Source organism: Condylura cristata, unplaced genomic scaffold (assembly GCF_000260355.1).
Source record: "Condylura cristata isolate star-nosed mole 26May11 unplaced genomic scaffold, ConCri1.0 scaffold00025, whole genome shotgun sequence".
NCBI classification, from domain to species: Eukaryota; Metazoa; Chordata; class Mammalia; order Eulipotyphla; family Talpidae; genus Condylura; species Condylura cristata.
In genome coordinates, this window is record NW_004567126.1 from 14,249,659 (window position 1) to 14,267,945 (window position 18,287).

Below are 18,287 nucleotides of genomic sequence, written 5' to 3' on the forward strand. Positions count from 1 at the left end.
TCCAAGCCTGGTAGTGGCCGTCGGCCTCCCGGAACGCTCCCTATTGGCTGGAACAGGGCCGATACGACACCTTCAGAAGGCGATAGGGCTGCAGAAATGTCTATCACATCCAGAGGCGTGGACAGAGCTGCGCTCTTACTTCCTGACTGGGTAATACTGCTATCACTTAGTCCCGGAGAGGCGGGACTGCCTGCTCCCGTCGAGTTGTGATAGGTCGGCTCGCGAGAGCGAGAGCGCGGAAAGAACGTGTTCCGAGCAGTTTGGTTGAGCGCCGAGAAGTGACGTGTCGGTCTGAGGATAGCAAAGGAGTCGCAGGGGTAAAGGGGGAACCAAGGGCCGGGATGCGGAGGGCGCAGGTTTCCCCTGGCCATGTGACCGGAAGCGGAAACTAGCCACAGAACTAGACCGAAGATAGAAATCCCAAAAAAATTACCGCTGAGATTTTTGGGGGCTTTTTTTTTGAAGATAGAAATTGACAGCTACCTAATATAAGGTTAAAGAGAGGACAGGAGGGCAGATTTTTGTATCTATTCACAATGAAAATGTAATGCTTCTGGTCCAAACTCATCTGTACCGGATTTTGTCTGACAAATTTCGCTCAAGAGCTGTTTTGGACAATGCTCTCGTAAACTTCGAGGGACAGGAGAACCCTACAGATTTCCCTGTCTCGAGCCCCTGACCTCTTCACTGAGCATGCCTACGCCAACCGGATCGCTGGGATCAAATGGAAGAACCTTAACAGCCCTGCTACCCAGAGACAACCACTGCTGCACAGAGCTTTTCCTCCCAAGCTTCTTCGCGAAAACCGGCATGCGACCTTGCTGTACTTGGGCAGCTCACCCTTTGTAAGATACCTGCCAGCGAAAGCTGCCTCTTCTTTCCTCTCTTCTCCCTCTGGCTATCACACACACACAATTGCTGTTGTGGGCCGGAAAGGGGGCTGAGTTTCAGCAACCAGTTCCGTCCCTTCGTAGACTTCCACGTAGACAACCCCATCAACTCCGTAACTCCCAAGCCCTTTAATTTCAGTGAGCTGAAGTCACACCAAGGAAAATGGGTAACTGTTCAAAATTAGTATCAAGTCTACTCATGTTCCTCCTTTCCTCGACCATGAATGCAGCTGGCTGTAAGCACTTTTAAATCTGTGCTTCAAAATCACGTCTTTTCAAAATTCGTATGACCAGGCTCACCCCAAAATTTATGACTCAATAGACCTACATTTTATTTTTTTTCTATGTTTAATGTCATTTAACAGACGGAAACGGAATCTAAAGGAGTTACAGAACTTCAAGTAAATGTTTCTTCAAAACAAGTTAGGGTTTTTTCTTTTAAAATTAAATTAGACTTATTTAAAATTGGGGGAGGGATACCCTTTCAAGAAGAATTAAGATGTGGGGTTTGTCATCAACTTTTTTTTAAATTGTTGAACATGTTTCTTAAAGGAAGTATTTTAAGTTTCTAAGTGGTAAAGAACACATCAACTTTATCAAAGAAGTCAAAATATACTACTAAGGGACAAGGTTTAAATTCTAAACCTATTTTAGGATCATCTTTAATACCAACCAATAAGGAAAGTCTTGTCTATAAATAAAAGCAAACACAAAACAGAAAAATCGTTAGTATAAAAACCCAGAGAATATACATACTTGAGTTCAGCATATCATTAATCTTTCTTCCTCCTGAACTGCAAGGTTTTTAACTTGGTTGTTTCAAAAAAACTGTTTTTACTGTGTTATCAGTTGTTTAAATGTTATTTTTAACCTTCCTTTTGTAGGAGTCATGTCACTCCCGTGGAGCTTTTGTTCTTTCCTGAGTGTCTGTTTACCTCTTTAATGTCATTGCTTGAAACCCCATTATTTTCATCTTATCTGGAGCACACTGGAGTCACAGTATTATCTTCTTGAAGATGTTTTCCCTAGAACCCACCAATCTAAGTGTGCTGCAAAGCTTTACTGTAGGATTCTTCTCTATGCACTTATGTTGTTGGATTAGGTGATTTTCTTGTTTTTTTTTCTTGATTTTATTAATAGTTGTCTATTTCTTAGATTTAAATTTTTCTTTGATGGATTTCTCTAGTAACTTTTTCAGAAAAGCTAGGTGAAGGCAAGAAAAATGCATTTACCTTTGTCCTTAATTGTGACTAGGTTTAAAATTTATAGGTTTAGAGTTTGTTCAATCATTAAAAAGAAAACTAAGAACCCCCACGTCTTTATATTCTTGAAACAGCCTTTTTTTTTCTTTTAAAGATTTATTTGTGCATACAGAACTGGGGTACAGGCCAGAAGCTCAGGGACAGCGAGAGGCCTCACCAGAGACAGAGCTGGGAGCAGAACAGGCAGATGGACGAAGTACACTGCTGATGGGAGCAGCGGGTGGGGCCAGGAGAGGTCTGCCACGCCATGTGGTCACCTCCTGGGCAGACGGGAATCGAACTCATGTGGAAGTAGCCTTAGCTTCTCAGTGCTGTGCTCTAACCCGCTGTGCCACCAGCTAGGGCCAGAACAGCATCTTTTTAAGACCAATTTTGATTAAATTTTTAAGAAAAAAACTAACTTGTTTAGAAGAAGCATTTACTTAACAAAACTGCTTTATGTAGAGGAATCAAACTGGAATTTCCCCATCCCATACATACCACCAACACACAGAAAAGCTTTCAAGATAATAGTTTTACCACTTGTTATTTGGAACTATTCTTGAAATGCCTAATGTTCCATAGGTAATTTTTTTTTTTTTTTTTTTTGCTGCTTTACACTTGACAGGCCTTATCTGAAAGTTCCAGTTTTCATTATCAGTCCAAGAAATTTTCCTTGAGTTATGTTTCCATGTTTCTGTTCCCATTTTCTGAAGCTGCTATTAGACAAATTGAATCTCCCAGTTCTCAAAAAACCTCTGGATCCTTAACCTTTCACACATCTTGATCCTTTTGGTCTATATTATAGATTTCAACTTGATATTTTCTAGTTTAGTTTCCTCAGTGTCAGTGTTATAAATCATTTCAGTTCCACAACTGTTTAGTTTCCAAGTTACTATTTTGTTCCCTTTTCACAATTTGTTGTTATGGATACAGTTATCACCTCAAATATGAACATTGGTGGGCCCTCCGGCCCACTGGTGGCACAGTAGGTTAAAGTGCAGCACTATGAAGCTATTCACAGCCACTGCAGTACCAACTTTAATCCCTGGCCAGGGAGGTGACCCACAAGGCATGGCAGACCTCTCCTGTCTCACCTGCTACTCCCCTCAGCAGTGTATTTCAGTACATCTGCCTGTTCTGCTCCCTACTCTGTCTCTGGCAAATCCTCTCACCCCCACACTTTTGACCTGTACCCAGTTCTTGTGAACATAAGCAAATCTTTAAAAAAAATACAGGAACATTGGTAATTAGAATTTCTAGTTACCTTTTGTTTCTATAGTTAAATTTTCTTCAGTCTTTTGTTTTGGGAATGCTCCTGATTCTAATGTTGATCCCTGGTCAACATTATCAAATAAGTCACTAAGTCTGAAAATATTTAAACTTCCTGTCAGAGAATTAGTATGAACATATTTTATCTTTCATCCTACTCAGGTTCTCTAATTCCACTATTTCATCTAGTGTTGAGATTCCCCTGATAGCTATTTAAACAGCTAAGTTTTTAAAATTTGATCACTTGCTTGTGACTCTCCTGCACTGCTAGGTTCATGGCACTATTATGTACCTCTGGCTCGCTCTTGAATCCCCAGTGCCTTGCAAATCCTGACAGGGGTACTCAAGTGCTTGTTACATGTCTCATTTATTACCTCATTGGATCCTATACTACTCCTATAAACACACTTGTCAAAATAGTTCACTGATGTATGGATATCATTGTTACAGAGGCCTAAGTTACACTGACCTGAATGAAGCCAACTTCCTTTTAACTTCTGTGAGTCATACAATAATAGAAAGGGATGAGCGGGTGTATGTGAGCTGACTGCTAAGTAGCCTATTCCACTTTACTACTGACAAAATGATATGCTTTACCAGAGGCAGGTAAACGTGAATATCAGGAGCTAGATAAATGTATTACTCTGATACAGAAAACAATACTGGATAGGAAATTAACACTAATGAAAATGCTAGCTTTCCTCTTATTCCCATAGCTGTTATCCTTTTAAGGTGGTTCACAAACCTCTAAACATTAAATTGCACTCTTCTGGATTTGACCATTTGTCCCAATTACTCTTAACCTTGGTCCTTACAGTAACAATACATGGCTTTCTCCATTGAAATTTTCATCTACCATCTTAATTCTTCAAGAGTTGCTCTAACAGGCAACTCAGCTCTAGAGTTTTTGTCTGCACCATCATTCTCAATTTGGCAAAGACAGATCTACTCACTTTGATCTCAATTTCCTAATCACTGCCTTCAGCACATTAGGCAAGAGAAGTTTATACTTCATCTCATTTGAGACTGTTACCAAATTTCTATTGTAGATATCCCTAGTCTGGCCTTTAAATTACAAGAGTTAAACTTTGGATGTTCCTCATTTCCAGTCACTTACACTGTAAGCATTTTTCATAGCAAGGCACAGTGCTGGGTAATATGATAAGCCTTCACCCCCCCCCCCCCAATCTTCTTGGAGTGACTAAGACCAGTTTAGTTGGTACAAATACAAGTCTCAGGCAACAAATATGTGGTCAATTAAATAACTAAGCTATTTTTAAAACCTAAAAAATCTTAAAGAAGGTAATCATGACCAGTTACAAGGTGATAAAATACTGAGGTCTTCAAATCATCCCCACAGCAACCTGGAAGTAATTCTCTACAATAATATTGTTAAATGGCCAGAGACGTCTTGGAGGAGTACTGGAAATAAATCTTATTTTATACTATATCTTTTGCAATCTCTTTTGTGCATGAGTTGGAAATAACGCCTACTTCTAAAATCCCACTATTTTAAAACCTTTTGCCTTTCAAATTTGGCTTATATCTCCCAGCGTGATTTTAAAATACTGTTTTTGTCTTATACACAGTTAAAGGATGCCGTTAGCCAAATGTCTAAATCTCCTTATAATATTTAATACACTAAAATTTAGAATAATCTTTCTCCCTTCAAGAATGTATACATGAGAGATGTGTAAACTAGACTTCAAAACAAATAACTCAACAATCCCCAATTCTTTCCAAGGCTGTTAACATCAGAATCACATAATCCAAACTTCCTCAGGGAAGCTGTTCCAGGAATACTGTCTCGAAACTATAACCAAGTTATCCGATAGCTTTATATTGCACGAATACATCTCTCAAGGTGATAGCATGTAAATTCAACATACTTTGTGGGAAATCAGCTCATGTTTAATTGTGATGTTTTAAAATTATACAAGTGCTGTGACATCTGCCCTTCCCCCCATACTCACTCTCTTAAAATGAAAAGGAAAACACCAATCACAGGTTTAATGGGTTTAATAAGTTTACCCCTTCAGTTGCTATGTGCAGCACCCATATCCCTTTGAAATACCAGACAGACCTGGCAGTGGCCAACAGTGAATCCAGACCTCCAGAGTTCACAAGTTCAGGTTCTCTGAGCATTCTGTTTTACAGTGGCACTTGTCCAAAAAATGGTACTTCCCTATAGCTGGGGAACTTTAAAATATACCAGTGAAAAAAGCTTTATTCCCCTTCAAGAGGAAGAAAAATAATCAGTCCTCAAAACCTAGCAGATCTGGCTGTGAGGTCTTTCCTCCTGTCCCATCTTTTCAGGCTTATTTTTTGCAGTGGACCAAGAGAGACCAAAATCTAACCTGAGTTACAAGAAACAAGACAGTGATGGCTATAAAGGGAGCGACCAGGAGCAACTGAACTACTCCTGTACCTCCCATATCCAATATATGTGCTTCACAGAAAAACAACAAAAATAACAAATCCACAAAATACAACAGCTAGAATTATAAAATCCATTCATCCAAGGGTGGTGGAAGGCAGGAAGGGGTAGTCTGGAGGGTAAATGGCACAGGGAGAAAAACAAAGTAATCAAATCAGTCCAGGCACGGGGGCTGGCAAGTGCTAGAAAAGAGCTGCAGAAAAACCTGTGGTCCTTTTAGACTCACTGGTATTAAAAATCCACATACTGGTGTCAGGAAGATTCTGCCTTACATGCACCAGAGACAAAAAATTCCAATTCCTCAGAGAAGGGAATACGCAGTAGGCCCTTGGCAGAGTGGGTCCTGCCTTCCCTGGTGGGGGAGGAGAACAGGAGTAGAGCTGCCACAGCCTCCTTCCAATCCCACCCTTCCCTTCTGGACGGCAGGCAACTCAGTGGCCTGCGGCAGCCTTCGATTTGGCAGGAGACGGGTGTGGTGAAGGGAACTTCTCAGTAGAGGTTGAGCTACTCAGGGTAGACTGCAGGTACACCGTCTTGTGGAAGAGTCTGTTGCTTAAGAAAACCACCAAGGAGAATAGGCGCAACTGAAAAAGGCTAAAAGGTAAGAGACCCAACTTGTGAGATCCTTAGTTGATCAAAATTATGCTTTTAGTTACGTGACAACTTACTTGACATTAAAAAAAATGACAAAGGGAAAATAAGACAACTAAAATATGACCAAGAAAACAGATATTAAGACACATGGACTGAGAGGCTGAGCAATGCAAGTGTGCACTGGGCTCAGTGGCTGTCCTCAGTGCCCATGATCTGCTATTTGGAATACTGGGGCTCAGAGGAGAGAGCTTCATTTCAAGTTAATTCTAATTCAAGAAGTACTTTTCTCTGGCTGACTACAGGATCCAAGCTTCAAGCTAGCTCTGAAGCTACAGGTTATGTGTGCTTCCGTTCAACAGAAAGTAGATAGTATCTATGAATATACATACGCAGCACAGCTGAATAGCAAGGGCATGCAAAAACCCAAAACAGATGTGAAATTTCTCATCATGTATCCTCACTTAATCAAGACAGATAAAAATCTAAGCTTTTCTTTGAAGTGATACAACTTTTGCTAAAAACTAATTTCCAAATACCTTTTGTTACTATCAATAACTTACACAGCCAGCACACAGCCCAGTATTCTTTTTTTAACACAAATTTGTCATTCTCACAAAAGTGAATTAACTTCAGATGTTTACAAGTGCCTCATATTCAATCAATAGCTAAATATTAAGAATATGCATGATAAGACTAATTTTTTTAAGCACATACATATTTATGTGCCTATGTGTATGGGGGAAATTTGCTGATCTATCCCAGAAGTGTTTTCCTCTCATTAAACTGTATATTGTTTTCCTGCAATGTAAGGTGTTATTTAAAGAAAAAAGCCTCATTCATGTAACCATGGCATTATTGCCCTAATCCTTTACACAAAAAAAAGTATGATGCATTGGCTAATACTTACTACGCTTTGCCAGGGGTCTTTGCTTCATTGGCGCTGATAATGAATAAAGGGAAGAGGATAGAGAACAGGCAGCCACTATTAAGGAAAAATGAAGAAAAGAGTCATTAGTCACATTAATAAGAGCCATGACTTTCAAGCTATTAGAAGCCCAGAGATCCTTTTCCTCCAGTGCTTACATTATGTTGTGGTGGAACCTTAGGATTACAAACAGCTTTCAAAAAGAACAAAAAATTTCTTTAAGTACTAGTTATATTAAAAACTTCCCCAGGAAAAAAACAAAAACTGCTCCAGGAGGCAATATAAAAAAAGAATATGGCATATAGGATAATGCAGTATAGACTTTAATGCTATCTGACCAATGAGACTGACAAGGTGAAAAATCCTATTGATCTCCTAAAGACTAGTAATCAGAGTGTCTAGCAAGAACCAGGCACACAGAAGGTGTTGCTTAGTTGGAGCTTTATTTTTACTAGTCCCCTTCAAGTCCCTCTAACCAAGTCACCTGATAATGTATGAGGACTGCATTGCTGTGAGGAAAGCCAAGGGCAAACCAAATCCAAAGTAGTAAGGCCAATTCCTTTCTATGTTTGACAACCGCTGGTGCATTTCAATTCCTAAAGTAAAGAAGCCAAAACAGTAAGATTGTACATTATATCTTAGTCAGTGACTGGAAGCTTGGGTCTTAGGTAAAGATCAGCCAGGCAGAATGCAACTATAATTGTGTAAACCTGACATAAAACTTTCAGGCAAAGTTTTTACAACTCAGTAATCACAATTTCAAAGCTGACGGACTAAGTGAATTATGAATTACAACACAGACATCCTTTGTCAGGATTAGTTTTTAACAAAGGAAGATAGCAAAGGAAAAGGCAGTCATCCAAAAGAAAGAACGAAAAAGGCAGCCATCCTGCAAAAATCAGTTAACCCCACTGAACCATACACACCTAGACAAATATGCCAAGAGCTTTAAAGTATCTCAAAAGAATCTGAATGTAATGATGTCATTTTAATTTCTAATTCAGACTCACTCACACCTTTTTATGGCTCCGTCAGCCACATCACGTTATGCACCATAAAGGCAATATATTCCCCCAGCCTCAAAGCTAAGGGTTAAACCTCTTAAGCCAAAAGTAAGTCCCCTCTTGCTACAGAGGTTACTTTCCTCCGAAGATGGTTTGCCCAGGACCTAAGTATTGACTAGTTCAAGTTGTCTGCTTGACAGTGGCATTTCCCAGCTGGAACTCCCAAGTTCTAAGTGTCTTTACACAGACTTACCTTTATTGAACCAACGATATTCGAAACAGTATAGCGAGTAGAGAAGGGACATATGGAGAAGACTAACCAGCTGCCCAACGAGATGGATGGGAAAGAGACTCACAAACATTCCCTGAAGAACAAATATGGAAAATCTTAATTCCAAAGCTTCAGAGCCCCCACACTACCCACCTGCCACTGAGACATCACTCTCTGCCTAGATAGCCTCAGTTACCTCTCATGTTTCTGAATAACAGGAGAGCAGGGAATCCCCAGAGAGGCAGGGAAGAGTAGGTAAATTCGTGTTTCTTATCATTTTGTGATTTTTAAATTCTCTAGTTGTTTGTGAAAAATGACTTAAAAAATTATTACCTCCCATAAAGCATATCAGCCCTCAGTGTAAATATAAGAACCTGTCCTTGTGAAGATCCCCCTGGTGTAGAGAAGGCCAGGCTCACCTGGATGAGGAAAAGCGCCTGCAGCAAAAGGTTGAAGAGCATGTCAGCAATTATTTTGCTGACACTAGGGAATGGGTGAGGCTTCCTCCCTGACACCTCAAATGCCAGATCAGCTATGTCCTATAACAGAGAAAGCAGCGCACCAAAACATGAATTAAATTGCCTCCAGAGCCACCCCACAGCTAAGATCACTGATCTCTCTCTAGGCCTGCCAGGTGAGAAAAGCCCCTGAATATTTGACAATGGAATGCTCTGGTGAGCTGAGACAACAATTCCATTTTATAAGAGCACAAGATCACCCACTGGCGGCTTGAATAAGAAAGATTCACATTATAAAATCACTCCCTTCATAGGCTGAAACCTGCCCCCGTGTTGGCCCATCACATCGTAAGGCCCAGACCCCATCCTGTCCCAGACCTACTTGAAACCAGATCGCATTCACGACTTTGCTAAGCACAAAGAGGGGGAGCACCCAGAGGGCACTGAAAACTGACGTAAGGAAGAATTCCAGCCAAGACCAGACATCTCCATGTAGTGCTGGGTCACCTGAGAAAGAGGGAAAGATATCAGTTAAGCTAGAGAAATGAAAAACCAGAGGCTAAAATAAGAACACCTAGTTTGTGACTATTCTCTCCCCTCCCTCCAATACCTTTGTTTCTTGCAGCATATACTAAACCTATTTCAAATAGTCTTTTTTCCTTTGGGGACATACCTAATTCTGGCCACAACTCCAGTTCAGAGTAGCCACAGATATGTGCTGTTTACCTTGAGACAAATCTGCTTAGCTGGTGGTGACTGAAATGCCACAAGGATTAATTGTACACAATTTGCAGGAAACCATCTAGGTTTAAATTCCAGCTGTGCCACTTACTATTGGTTTGACCTCCGTAACTCCCATTTCCTCACACATAAAATGATGTATCTAACTGTAGCCTCTCAACAGGTTGGGAGGTTCGAGTCAAAAAGCTCCCAGTTATTCGGATGTTTCCCTGAGAGAAACACCTCCCATCTTCATTCAGGCAGAAACCAATGAACATACTTACCAATAATTTGGGCTGTGACAGACTGAAGTGCAGGAATAAACACTCGATAAAACAGGAGCAGACTGAACTAAGGGACAAAAGCAATAAGGTAAATTTTAAGTCTTTCTTTAAAACAAGAGTTACAAGTTTCAGAGGACTAATCATTTCCCCAGTGAAGGTGACTTTTATAAATGAGAGGCAAAGTGGCATGAAAACTGGATCTACATCTACTTCCCAATATCCCAGCTGAGAGGTACAAATCTGACACTGCCTGTAAAATTCTGGGGGGCACATAAGAGCATTTCAAATACTATTTAGGCCAAATATAGCCATATCCTGAGTACACAGTAATATTCTGTAAGTTATGGCTACCATCTGGAAACGTATGTGAAATGTTTAGGTTAAGACAAGCTGAATTCTGATTTCCAAGTCAAAGGTAGTACTTAACTACCTGCATTCAAAGTACGTAACTCTTACTTAAGCCTGTGTAAGTCCTTTCAGTAGTAATCAATTCAGACAGGTGGTTGTGACCAGATGCTGGGACAACCTTGCCCTCTTACCCAACTGCCCATTCCAGTTCCTCCCCCATAGTTGTCCTTACTTAAAATGTGGAGACAATCTAAGAGAAACTGCTACCTCTGACAATATTAAAAGCTGTGAATAAATCATTAAAAAAATAAAGAAAAGTATATACTCAGGGCAACCCCTGACATTTTTTTTTAATGGCATCCCAGGGTTTTTTGTTTTTTTTTTAAAGATTGATTTATTTATGCATACTGAACTAGGGTTCAGGCCAGAGGAGCAGGGGCAGTGAGAGGATTCACCAGAAACAGAGTGGAGCACAGAACAGGCTGACTGATGAAGTACACTGTTGAGGGGAGCAGCGGGCAGGTCAGGAGAGATCTGCCACGCCATGTGGGTCAGCTCCCTGGCTGGGGATCGAACTCATGCTGACGTGACTTTAGCTTTTTAGTGCTGTGCTTTAACCTGCTGCGTACCAGGGAGGGCCCCCTATTTTTTTTTTTTTTAAGATTTTATTTATTTTTGTGTTAAATCTGGGGTGTAGGCCAGAGGTGCAGGGGGTGAAAGGATTTACCAGAGACAGAGAAAGGAGTCGAACAGGCAGATCTACTCAAGAACACTGCTGAGTGAAGCAGTGGGGAACACAGGAGAGATTTGCAGTGCCATGTGGGTCAACTCTCTGCCCGGGACTTGAACCCAGGCTGTACTGGTGATAGCACTGAGATTTAACCCCTAGGTCACCAGGGAAGTCTACCCTGGAGATTTATATACAAGTATTCTTTGGGAATAAAATGACTAAAGGTGCAGAGAATGCTGAATTATGGTATTAAGCATAGGTCAGTAGGTGAAAGCTACTTGTCCCAGTTTCAAGAAAACAGTTGAGAATTATTGACATAGCAACAATATGAAGATGCTAATAAGGCTGGAATATGAGGGGAAAAACTTACCCAGAACACTCCACCATTCCAAGCACAACACTGGAAAATCCTACTAACAATACGGGGCTCACTGGAAAAGACCATATGTGTTTAGTATATAAGGAGTACAGGCTATTTCCATATTGTTGTACAGAGCTCTCCATTTATATCTTCTACTGGTATTATTTCCCCAGCCAATTATTCTTCCCACTGTTCTCCTAATGCCAATGAGGAAAGGCTAAAAATATCTCTGCAAAAAATTTTTCATGAAAAGGAAAAAATATATCTTCTAAAATCCAAGACTGCAGAACAGGAGGAAGTCTAAGGTTCTATCAGCAAATAAATAGCTTTACCTAGATGTGTCCATCAGTTGATAATTTGTGCGTATCATTGTATCTTTTTTAAGCTGTATGATATTGGAGCAAGGATTACTGTAACATTCTAATTTAATTCAATGTGGAGGAGGGGGGAAGATCCCTTGTAACAACTTAGAGGGCAAAAGTATAAAACACAAGTCATCAGGTACTGAAAGCCCATTCTGTAGGGCATCCTCCATACTCTCTGCACATCCTCCTGATGTGGCCTCCCCAGGACATGTCCAGTAGGAGCCTCTGCTCTGTACCTTTCCTGCTTCCTCTCTATGCTCTGGGCTCTCCTCTGTGCCAGGACACTGCTTGCCCTTCTTCGACGCTGCTCTTCTCTCTTTTGCTGAATTCGAGCATCTAGTTTTGAGATGGTACAAATTCCCCAGACCGAGTCTTTGATTCCCTATAGACAAAAGTATTGTTTTTTTTAAAAAAAGGAAAGATTATGGATCAAAGAAGACTTTTCAAAGGTACATATACCACAAAACAAAATAACAGTGGAAACCAACGTGCTTCTTTTGCAAGCACTGTTTAAGGGAATGTTGATTTTTATTTTAAATAATTTCCAATTTACTAAAGAGTTACAAGAATGGATAACTTCCAAATACCCTTTCTCCAAATTCGACAGACTAATATTTTGCCAAATTACCATTTTTAAATTTATAAATTATATATACATATATTTTGATTCATGAGGTTATTACATTATGCCCCTTTACTTTTAATTCTTCAGTGTATATTTCCTAAGAAAAAGGATACTTTCTTATATAAGATAGTTACCAAGAAATTTATTAGAATATTTTAATCAACAGTTCACATTAATTTTTCCAATGTTCGCTATAGCATTTTTATCCCTCAAATGTTAAGAATTCAGTTCAGAATCATATATTGTATCTAGTTGTAAAGTTTTCTTAGTCTATAATCAGCAACAGCTCCTAAGCAGTGTTAAATTATAGTATTCCCTTTATTCTGGTGTGTTTCCTTATGATTAGGCCCAGTTAAGCAATTTTAGCAGGACTATCACAGAAGTGATGTTATGCCCTCACAGGAACATGTCTGTCTGCTCTAGCTGGTGATATTAACTTTTCACACTCAGTTAAGGCATTATGACTTCCACTATATAGTTGTTTCTCCTTGCAATTAATAAGCAGGCTGTGAACAGATACTTCTGAGATTATTCAAATATCCTGCTTATCAAGTTCTGGCCCCTAGACTTAGCATCCATTGACAACTCTCATCCAGACCAAACCCACCCACCTAATATGGCTGCAACATAATGGCTTGCCAAACCTCTAAACTTGAATACTATTAAAGTCAAGTTATTGTTCTCCCCAACATTTTTCAGTAGTTAAATACCTACAGTATGCCTTATATCTTGTGCTAAACTATACAAGAATAAATTAACACCAACCTCTATAAAGGACCAGGGCTACACCAAATTGGAGGACACAAAGAAATGATTACTGTTAAATGTTTAAAGGTATAGGATAAAAACACACCATGTACAGAAACAACATGGTGAGATAACTGAAGTAGAGTTCCAGAGCATATCACACTATTAAGACAGTGTCAGAGGCACTTGCCAACCATATATATGTAAGAGCTCCAATAGCACAAAGATTTGTTTTTTAAAGAATTTATTAATGCATACGAGAGCTGGAATGTCAGCCAGAGGGGTGTGAGAGAAAGACAGAGAGAGGATTCACCAGAGACAGAGTGGGGAGCAGAACAGGCGGACTCACTAAAATACACTGCTGAGGGGAGCAGCATGTGAGACAGGAGAGAGGTCTGCTGCACCATGTGGGTCAGCTCCCTGGCCAGGGATTGACTTATACTGCAGTGGCTGCCAATAGCTCCACAGTGCTGCAACTTAACCCCTTATGTCACCAGGGAGGCCCAGCACAAAGATACTGCTGGTGTTACAGATACCAGAACTGCCTATCACCCAGTTCAAAGATCTGCATTCATTCAACCAGACACCCACTTACTGAGCATCTGCAATGAACTAAACATTAGTCATACAGATATGTTAAAGAGATATGACTTAGTAGGGAAAGCACACAACAAAAATGTGGCTTAAGAAGCAGCAGTCCTCCCTGGTGGCCCAAGGGATTAAGTCTCAGCACTACCAATTTATCTGCAGCCACTGCAGCACAAGTCAATCTCCAGCCAGGGAGCTGACCTACATGGCACAGCTGACCTCTCCTGTCTAGACTTGTCTAGACCACTGCTCCCCTCAACTGTATATTGTAGACGATTTACCTGTCCCACTCCCAACTCTGTCTCTGGCGAATCCTCTCACCTACACCAGCACCTCTGGCCTACACCCCAGCTTTTGTATGCATAAATAAATAAATCTTAAAAAAAAAAAAAACTGGACTATGCTGATGGCACTTGGTGGTGGGAAACCCATGAGGATTACAACTGAGATGAAAAAAATGTACAAAATGATGTAAAAATAAACTATTATTTTTAAAAAGAAAAATAAGAAGCAGCATAACAGATGTATATCCAACGTAGAATGGTAGCAAGAGGGTTATTTAGCTTAACAAAATGGTGGCAAAGGGCAAAAAAAAAAAAAAAAATTCTGGAAGGAATACTGGACTTAAGGTTGGGGTGTAGGCCAGAGGTGAGGGATTGCGGTTGGGAGTGAAATGACTCACCAGAGATAGAGTGGGGAGCAGAGGGCGAGACAGGGGAGGTCTGCTGCACCATGTGGGCCAGCTCCCAGCCAGGGGATAGAATTCAAGCCTCAGTGGTTGCTGATTTACTTTGTTTTTGACTTCTAAATTTTCCACAAATAGCGTAAATATTTAAGTTAATTAAGTTCAATGGCTGTGGGTCTGGTATGTGTGTAAATGACGGAGTCCCCACCTCCGAGATACAGCAGAGTGGACAAACATGTAAGCAGCACATCACAGAAGTGGTCCAGGGTGAACTTAACTTATCTTTTTACTTACTAAATACCAATTTATTGGTGATACAACTTAGGAACAATTCTATGGAGGAGATACAGAGGGTGAGGCATGAGGAAAAGGCATGGAAACTTCATGCCCTCTCTAGGCATACCATTCTCCCCAAATCTCCACATGTTCAGCAGCCTGGAAGTTCCAGGGTTCAAACTTTGTAACACAGAATAGCGATGAATACGTACAGGGATGAAATGTGTGACCCGTATGTGTGGAATGAAGTTTCTGGCTCTTCTAAGATACTTCTCCAATTTCCTCTCTTACTCAAAGATAATGAACTTAAAACACCACTATTATGGGAAGGACTTCCACCACCAGAACTGATCTCTCTTGCTCCTGGGAACATAGTTGCAGGGATGGGACCACAACTAAAATAAAGAAACCTCAGACATCCACAGGAATTTTGTGCTACTGGTCATTTGGTCCTAAACAGATCATTATGGGACATTTCTTCACTGTATAGGAAAATTTCTGTAGTGTAAAGTGAATAAAGTAGCTTATTGTACCAAAGTTCTTAGTTTTGACTGGTATACCACAGATATATATAAGATGTTAACATTAGGGGAACCTAATGTTAGGTGAAGGACATACAGGAATGTACTATATGGTTGTTAATTTTTCTGAAAGTTCACAACTATAAAGCCAACAACAACAAAGGCCTTGAAGCTAGGCTGACCAGGGTTCTGATACCAGAGACATTCACTGGACCCAAGTTTCTACAAGGTGGAGGCTGCTAACTGCAGTTCCTAAAGCAAAAAGATCAAGAAGTGTCTTGATGTACTCACCCTGGCAAGGTCCTGCAGAAAGGTTTTGACACTGTCAGCCATCTCTTCCCCACCCAAGCTACCAATTACACAGAGGAGAGAGGAGTGCCCCCAGAACTTTCATCATGAAGGATCTAGAAACAAATGGAGAAAAATTATTTATGTCAGAGATAAGTTACTTTGTGTGCATCCTAGATGATGACACTTGCACATACTTACATTTCTAATAGGAAGGCAGTGGATGCTAGTAGCCCTTATGTAGCTACAAACACAGTGAACAAAAGTAGGTGATAATTATAACTACTGAAACCTGAAATCTATACTTTATCATTTAAGTGCCCTTAAGTGCCCTTTCACTTTTTACACAGGCTCAATGCCTCTTGCATCAGTCATCTCTCTGCATCCTCTAACTATCCCTTCTACACTTTCCAAGTACTTTCGAGGATATGGTGATGGGTGATGATTACATTTCAATAACCTTTTAAGCAACTTATACTTGATATATAGCCTCCTAAATATGTGAATGAAAATACAATACAAGAAAATACAATAACACAGAGGGAATCTTACAAGTGGGCTGGAGTTCTAACAAAAACTGCTGAATATGTATTGCATACACAAAGCACCCTAGTCACAGGTATGAATGTAAAAGACACTATGTGAAACTGCCCAAGACCTCCAAATAAGTGTCTGTAGGTTTTCCAACTTTTAAAGACACACACACACACAACTGTCAAAAGCATGCAAAAAAAAAAAAAGGGTATTAAAAGTAGGCCAAAGAAGCTCACATGTACAGGCTTGAAAACACTACAGCTATCTCATTTTATTTCTCAAGTGAATGAGGAATAATTCAAAAACTAAAAACTTGAAAGCTCATGTAAACACCAATTTCAGAAATCTTGTTAAGAACTTAAGATTCTAAATTTCAACCAAGGCAATCTAGGGTACTATCAATTTAAGAGGTATGATTATCATGACAGAATTCCACAGACAGCTTGTATAAGCTTCACATTTCAAAACCTGAGCATGTTTTCCCTGACCTGTAACTACTTCACCAAGCTGAACCTATTGACCCACCTGGACTACTGCCACCTAGAACTGTAGAGACTAGTGCAGCAGGAAGGCCACCTGTACACCACCAAATGGACCATCTGCTCCTCAGGTCAAACCCTACACAGATGCACTGGCTTTGGTAGAGAAGTTTCTAAGAAGTTTCTACTCCCACTTAAAAACAAACAAGCTAAAACCCCACATGTGCTCAATGACACAGGAGACACTAAGCTATTAAGGAAGGCTATTGTGAATCCACTCTTAACTACTTCCTTATCTATAAAGTAAGGGTAATGAAACACATCTGCATAGGACTTGCATATAAAGTGCAATAAGATGAAAATAAAAATGTTTCTACATAAACGTAAATCCACTGAAAAATGTGTTCATTTGGGAGTTGAAGGAAACCATTATTTGGTCTGGATTTCTCGCAGGCCACTGACAGGAGCTTGCAGCATGCCCAGTAGAACAGCTGTGTTATCTGAACCATAGCCACTAACACCTGGCTTCTGCATGGACCAAGTGGCAGGTTACCCACTCACCCACAGGGGCCTCAGAAAGTCAAGTCTTTTCAACGTGATACAAAGTTCCTGGGAACCCTTCTACAAGAACATTTGGTGAATTACCCAGTTTGACAAAAAGCGGAGGCATGGAGAAAAGTAACTGCCACAACATGAGACCACACAAAGACTGAATAACACAGGGAGATAACACAGGGGGAATCTTACAAGTGGGCTGGAAGAAAATCAAGATGCATTCTGGTTCACATCATTTACAGATGGAGGAACTGAGTCTCCGAAGTTAAATGGCTAGCCCAAGATTGCCCCAATGAAAGGCTCCAGCGAACTTCAAACCCCTGGTGGTGCTCTAATCCTCAGTCAGGACTTCTTTCTACTCATGCTTTGCAACGAGGAATTTTGTTTAACCGGAGTATCCCATGGACAAATAACCTGGAAATACAGCTGGTCATTAAATTCCCAGTAGTCATTAGAACTCATTAAGCACCTACTAGGCACAGTCGTGTACCTTCATTTCTAAGTCATTAACCCAGGTCTACTGAATAGCAGGGAGCTGTCTCATCCAGGTGCAGAAAAGGTAACCATCCTCACTTCTCCAGGGCCCCACCGACGGACTCCAAGTTAGGGGTCCGTTCGGATGGGTCTCTCCCGCAGCTCCTTGGCAATTTCCGACAGGAAACGACTGCCTCCCCCCGCAACCACGGCTGTGCACGAGGTGCGGAGCACGCTCACACCGTCACACCGACAGCTAAAGATAGCCGCACCGCCCCTGGGGCAGTGTCGCCCGGACTGTGTCCCGCGCTCCGGCCTCAAGCCGCTCCCACCAGCGCCTTCGGCCAGAGGTCCCCTCCCGCAGCCCCAGCCCCGAACCTCACAAACCCGCGCCCGGGCCCTGCCAGCCCTCCCTGCCTCTGCCGCCCAGGGCCCAGCCGCGCACAGCCAGCGCGGCTCCGGTGGCCTGGCTCCGCTGGGCCTGCACCTACCCGGCAGCTCCGCCGCCGCGGCTGCGACTCAGGCTCCAGCCCGGACCGGTCTCTGGCCCACTGCGGGCCCGCTCAAATCCTCCGCGCCCGGCCGCCCGCTCCCGCCCGGGCGCTCCCAGGGCCG

At 41.3% G+C, this 18,287-nt stretch overlaps 1 protein-coding gene across 2 annotated transcripts; it reads right to left on the bottom strand.

The window, feature by feature from the left end:
- Positions 1–5,404: 5,404 nt before the first annotated feature.
- On the bottom strand, positions 5,405–18,281 carry EI24 (etoposide induced 2.4). 2 transcript variants are annotated; one of them, XM_004689126.2, is made up of 11 exons: positions 18,164–18,281; positions 15,634–15,746; positions 12,137–12,282; positions 11,545–11,605; positions 10,097–10,163; positions 9,475–9,599; positions 9,054–9,173; positions 8,617–8,728; positions 7,844–7,955; positions 7,342–7,416; positions 5,405–6,434 (listed from the first exon to the last, which is right to left on the bottom strand). In XM_004689126.2, exons 2-11 carry the CDS (start codon positions 15,673–15,675, stop codon positions 6,272–6,274), a joined length of 1,023 nt encoding a protein of 340 aa, XP_004689183.1. In that variant the 5' UTR covers positions 15,676–15,746; positions 18,164–18,281; the 3' UTR covers positions 5,405–6,271. The 2 variants fall into 2 exon arrangements, with proteins under 2 accessions (XP_004689183.1, XP_012585336.1); XM_012729882.1 differs by lacking the exon at positions 18,164–18,281 and adding an exon at positions 17,391–17,575.
- Between the last annotated feature and the right edge of the window lie 6 nt (positions 18,282–18,287).

Excerpts from the sequence above, each read along its gene's own strand:
- EI24 (XM_004689126.2), bottom strand. The coding sequence starts at position 15,675 with ATGGCTGACAGTGTCAAAACCTTTCTGCAGGACCTTGCCAGG. Across the intron at positions 12,283-15,633 it reads TTCTGCAGGACCTTGCCAGG|GGAATCAAAGACTCGGTCTG; the intron begins GTGAGTACATCA and ends TTTTGTCTATAG. Across the intron at positions 11,606-12,136 it reads ATAGAGAGGAAGCAGGAAAG|TGAGCCCCGTATTGTTAGTA; the intron begins GTACAGAGCAGA and ends GGTCTTTTCCAG.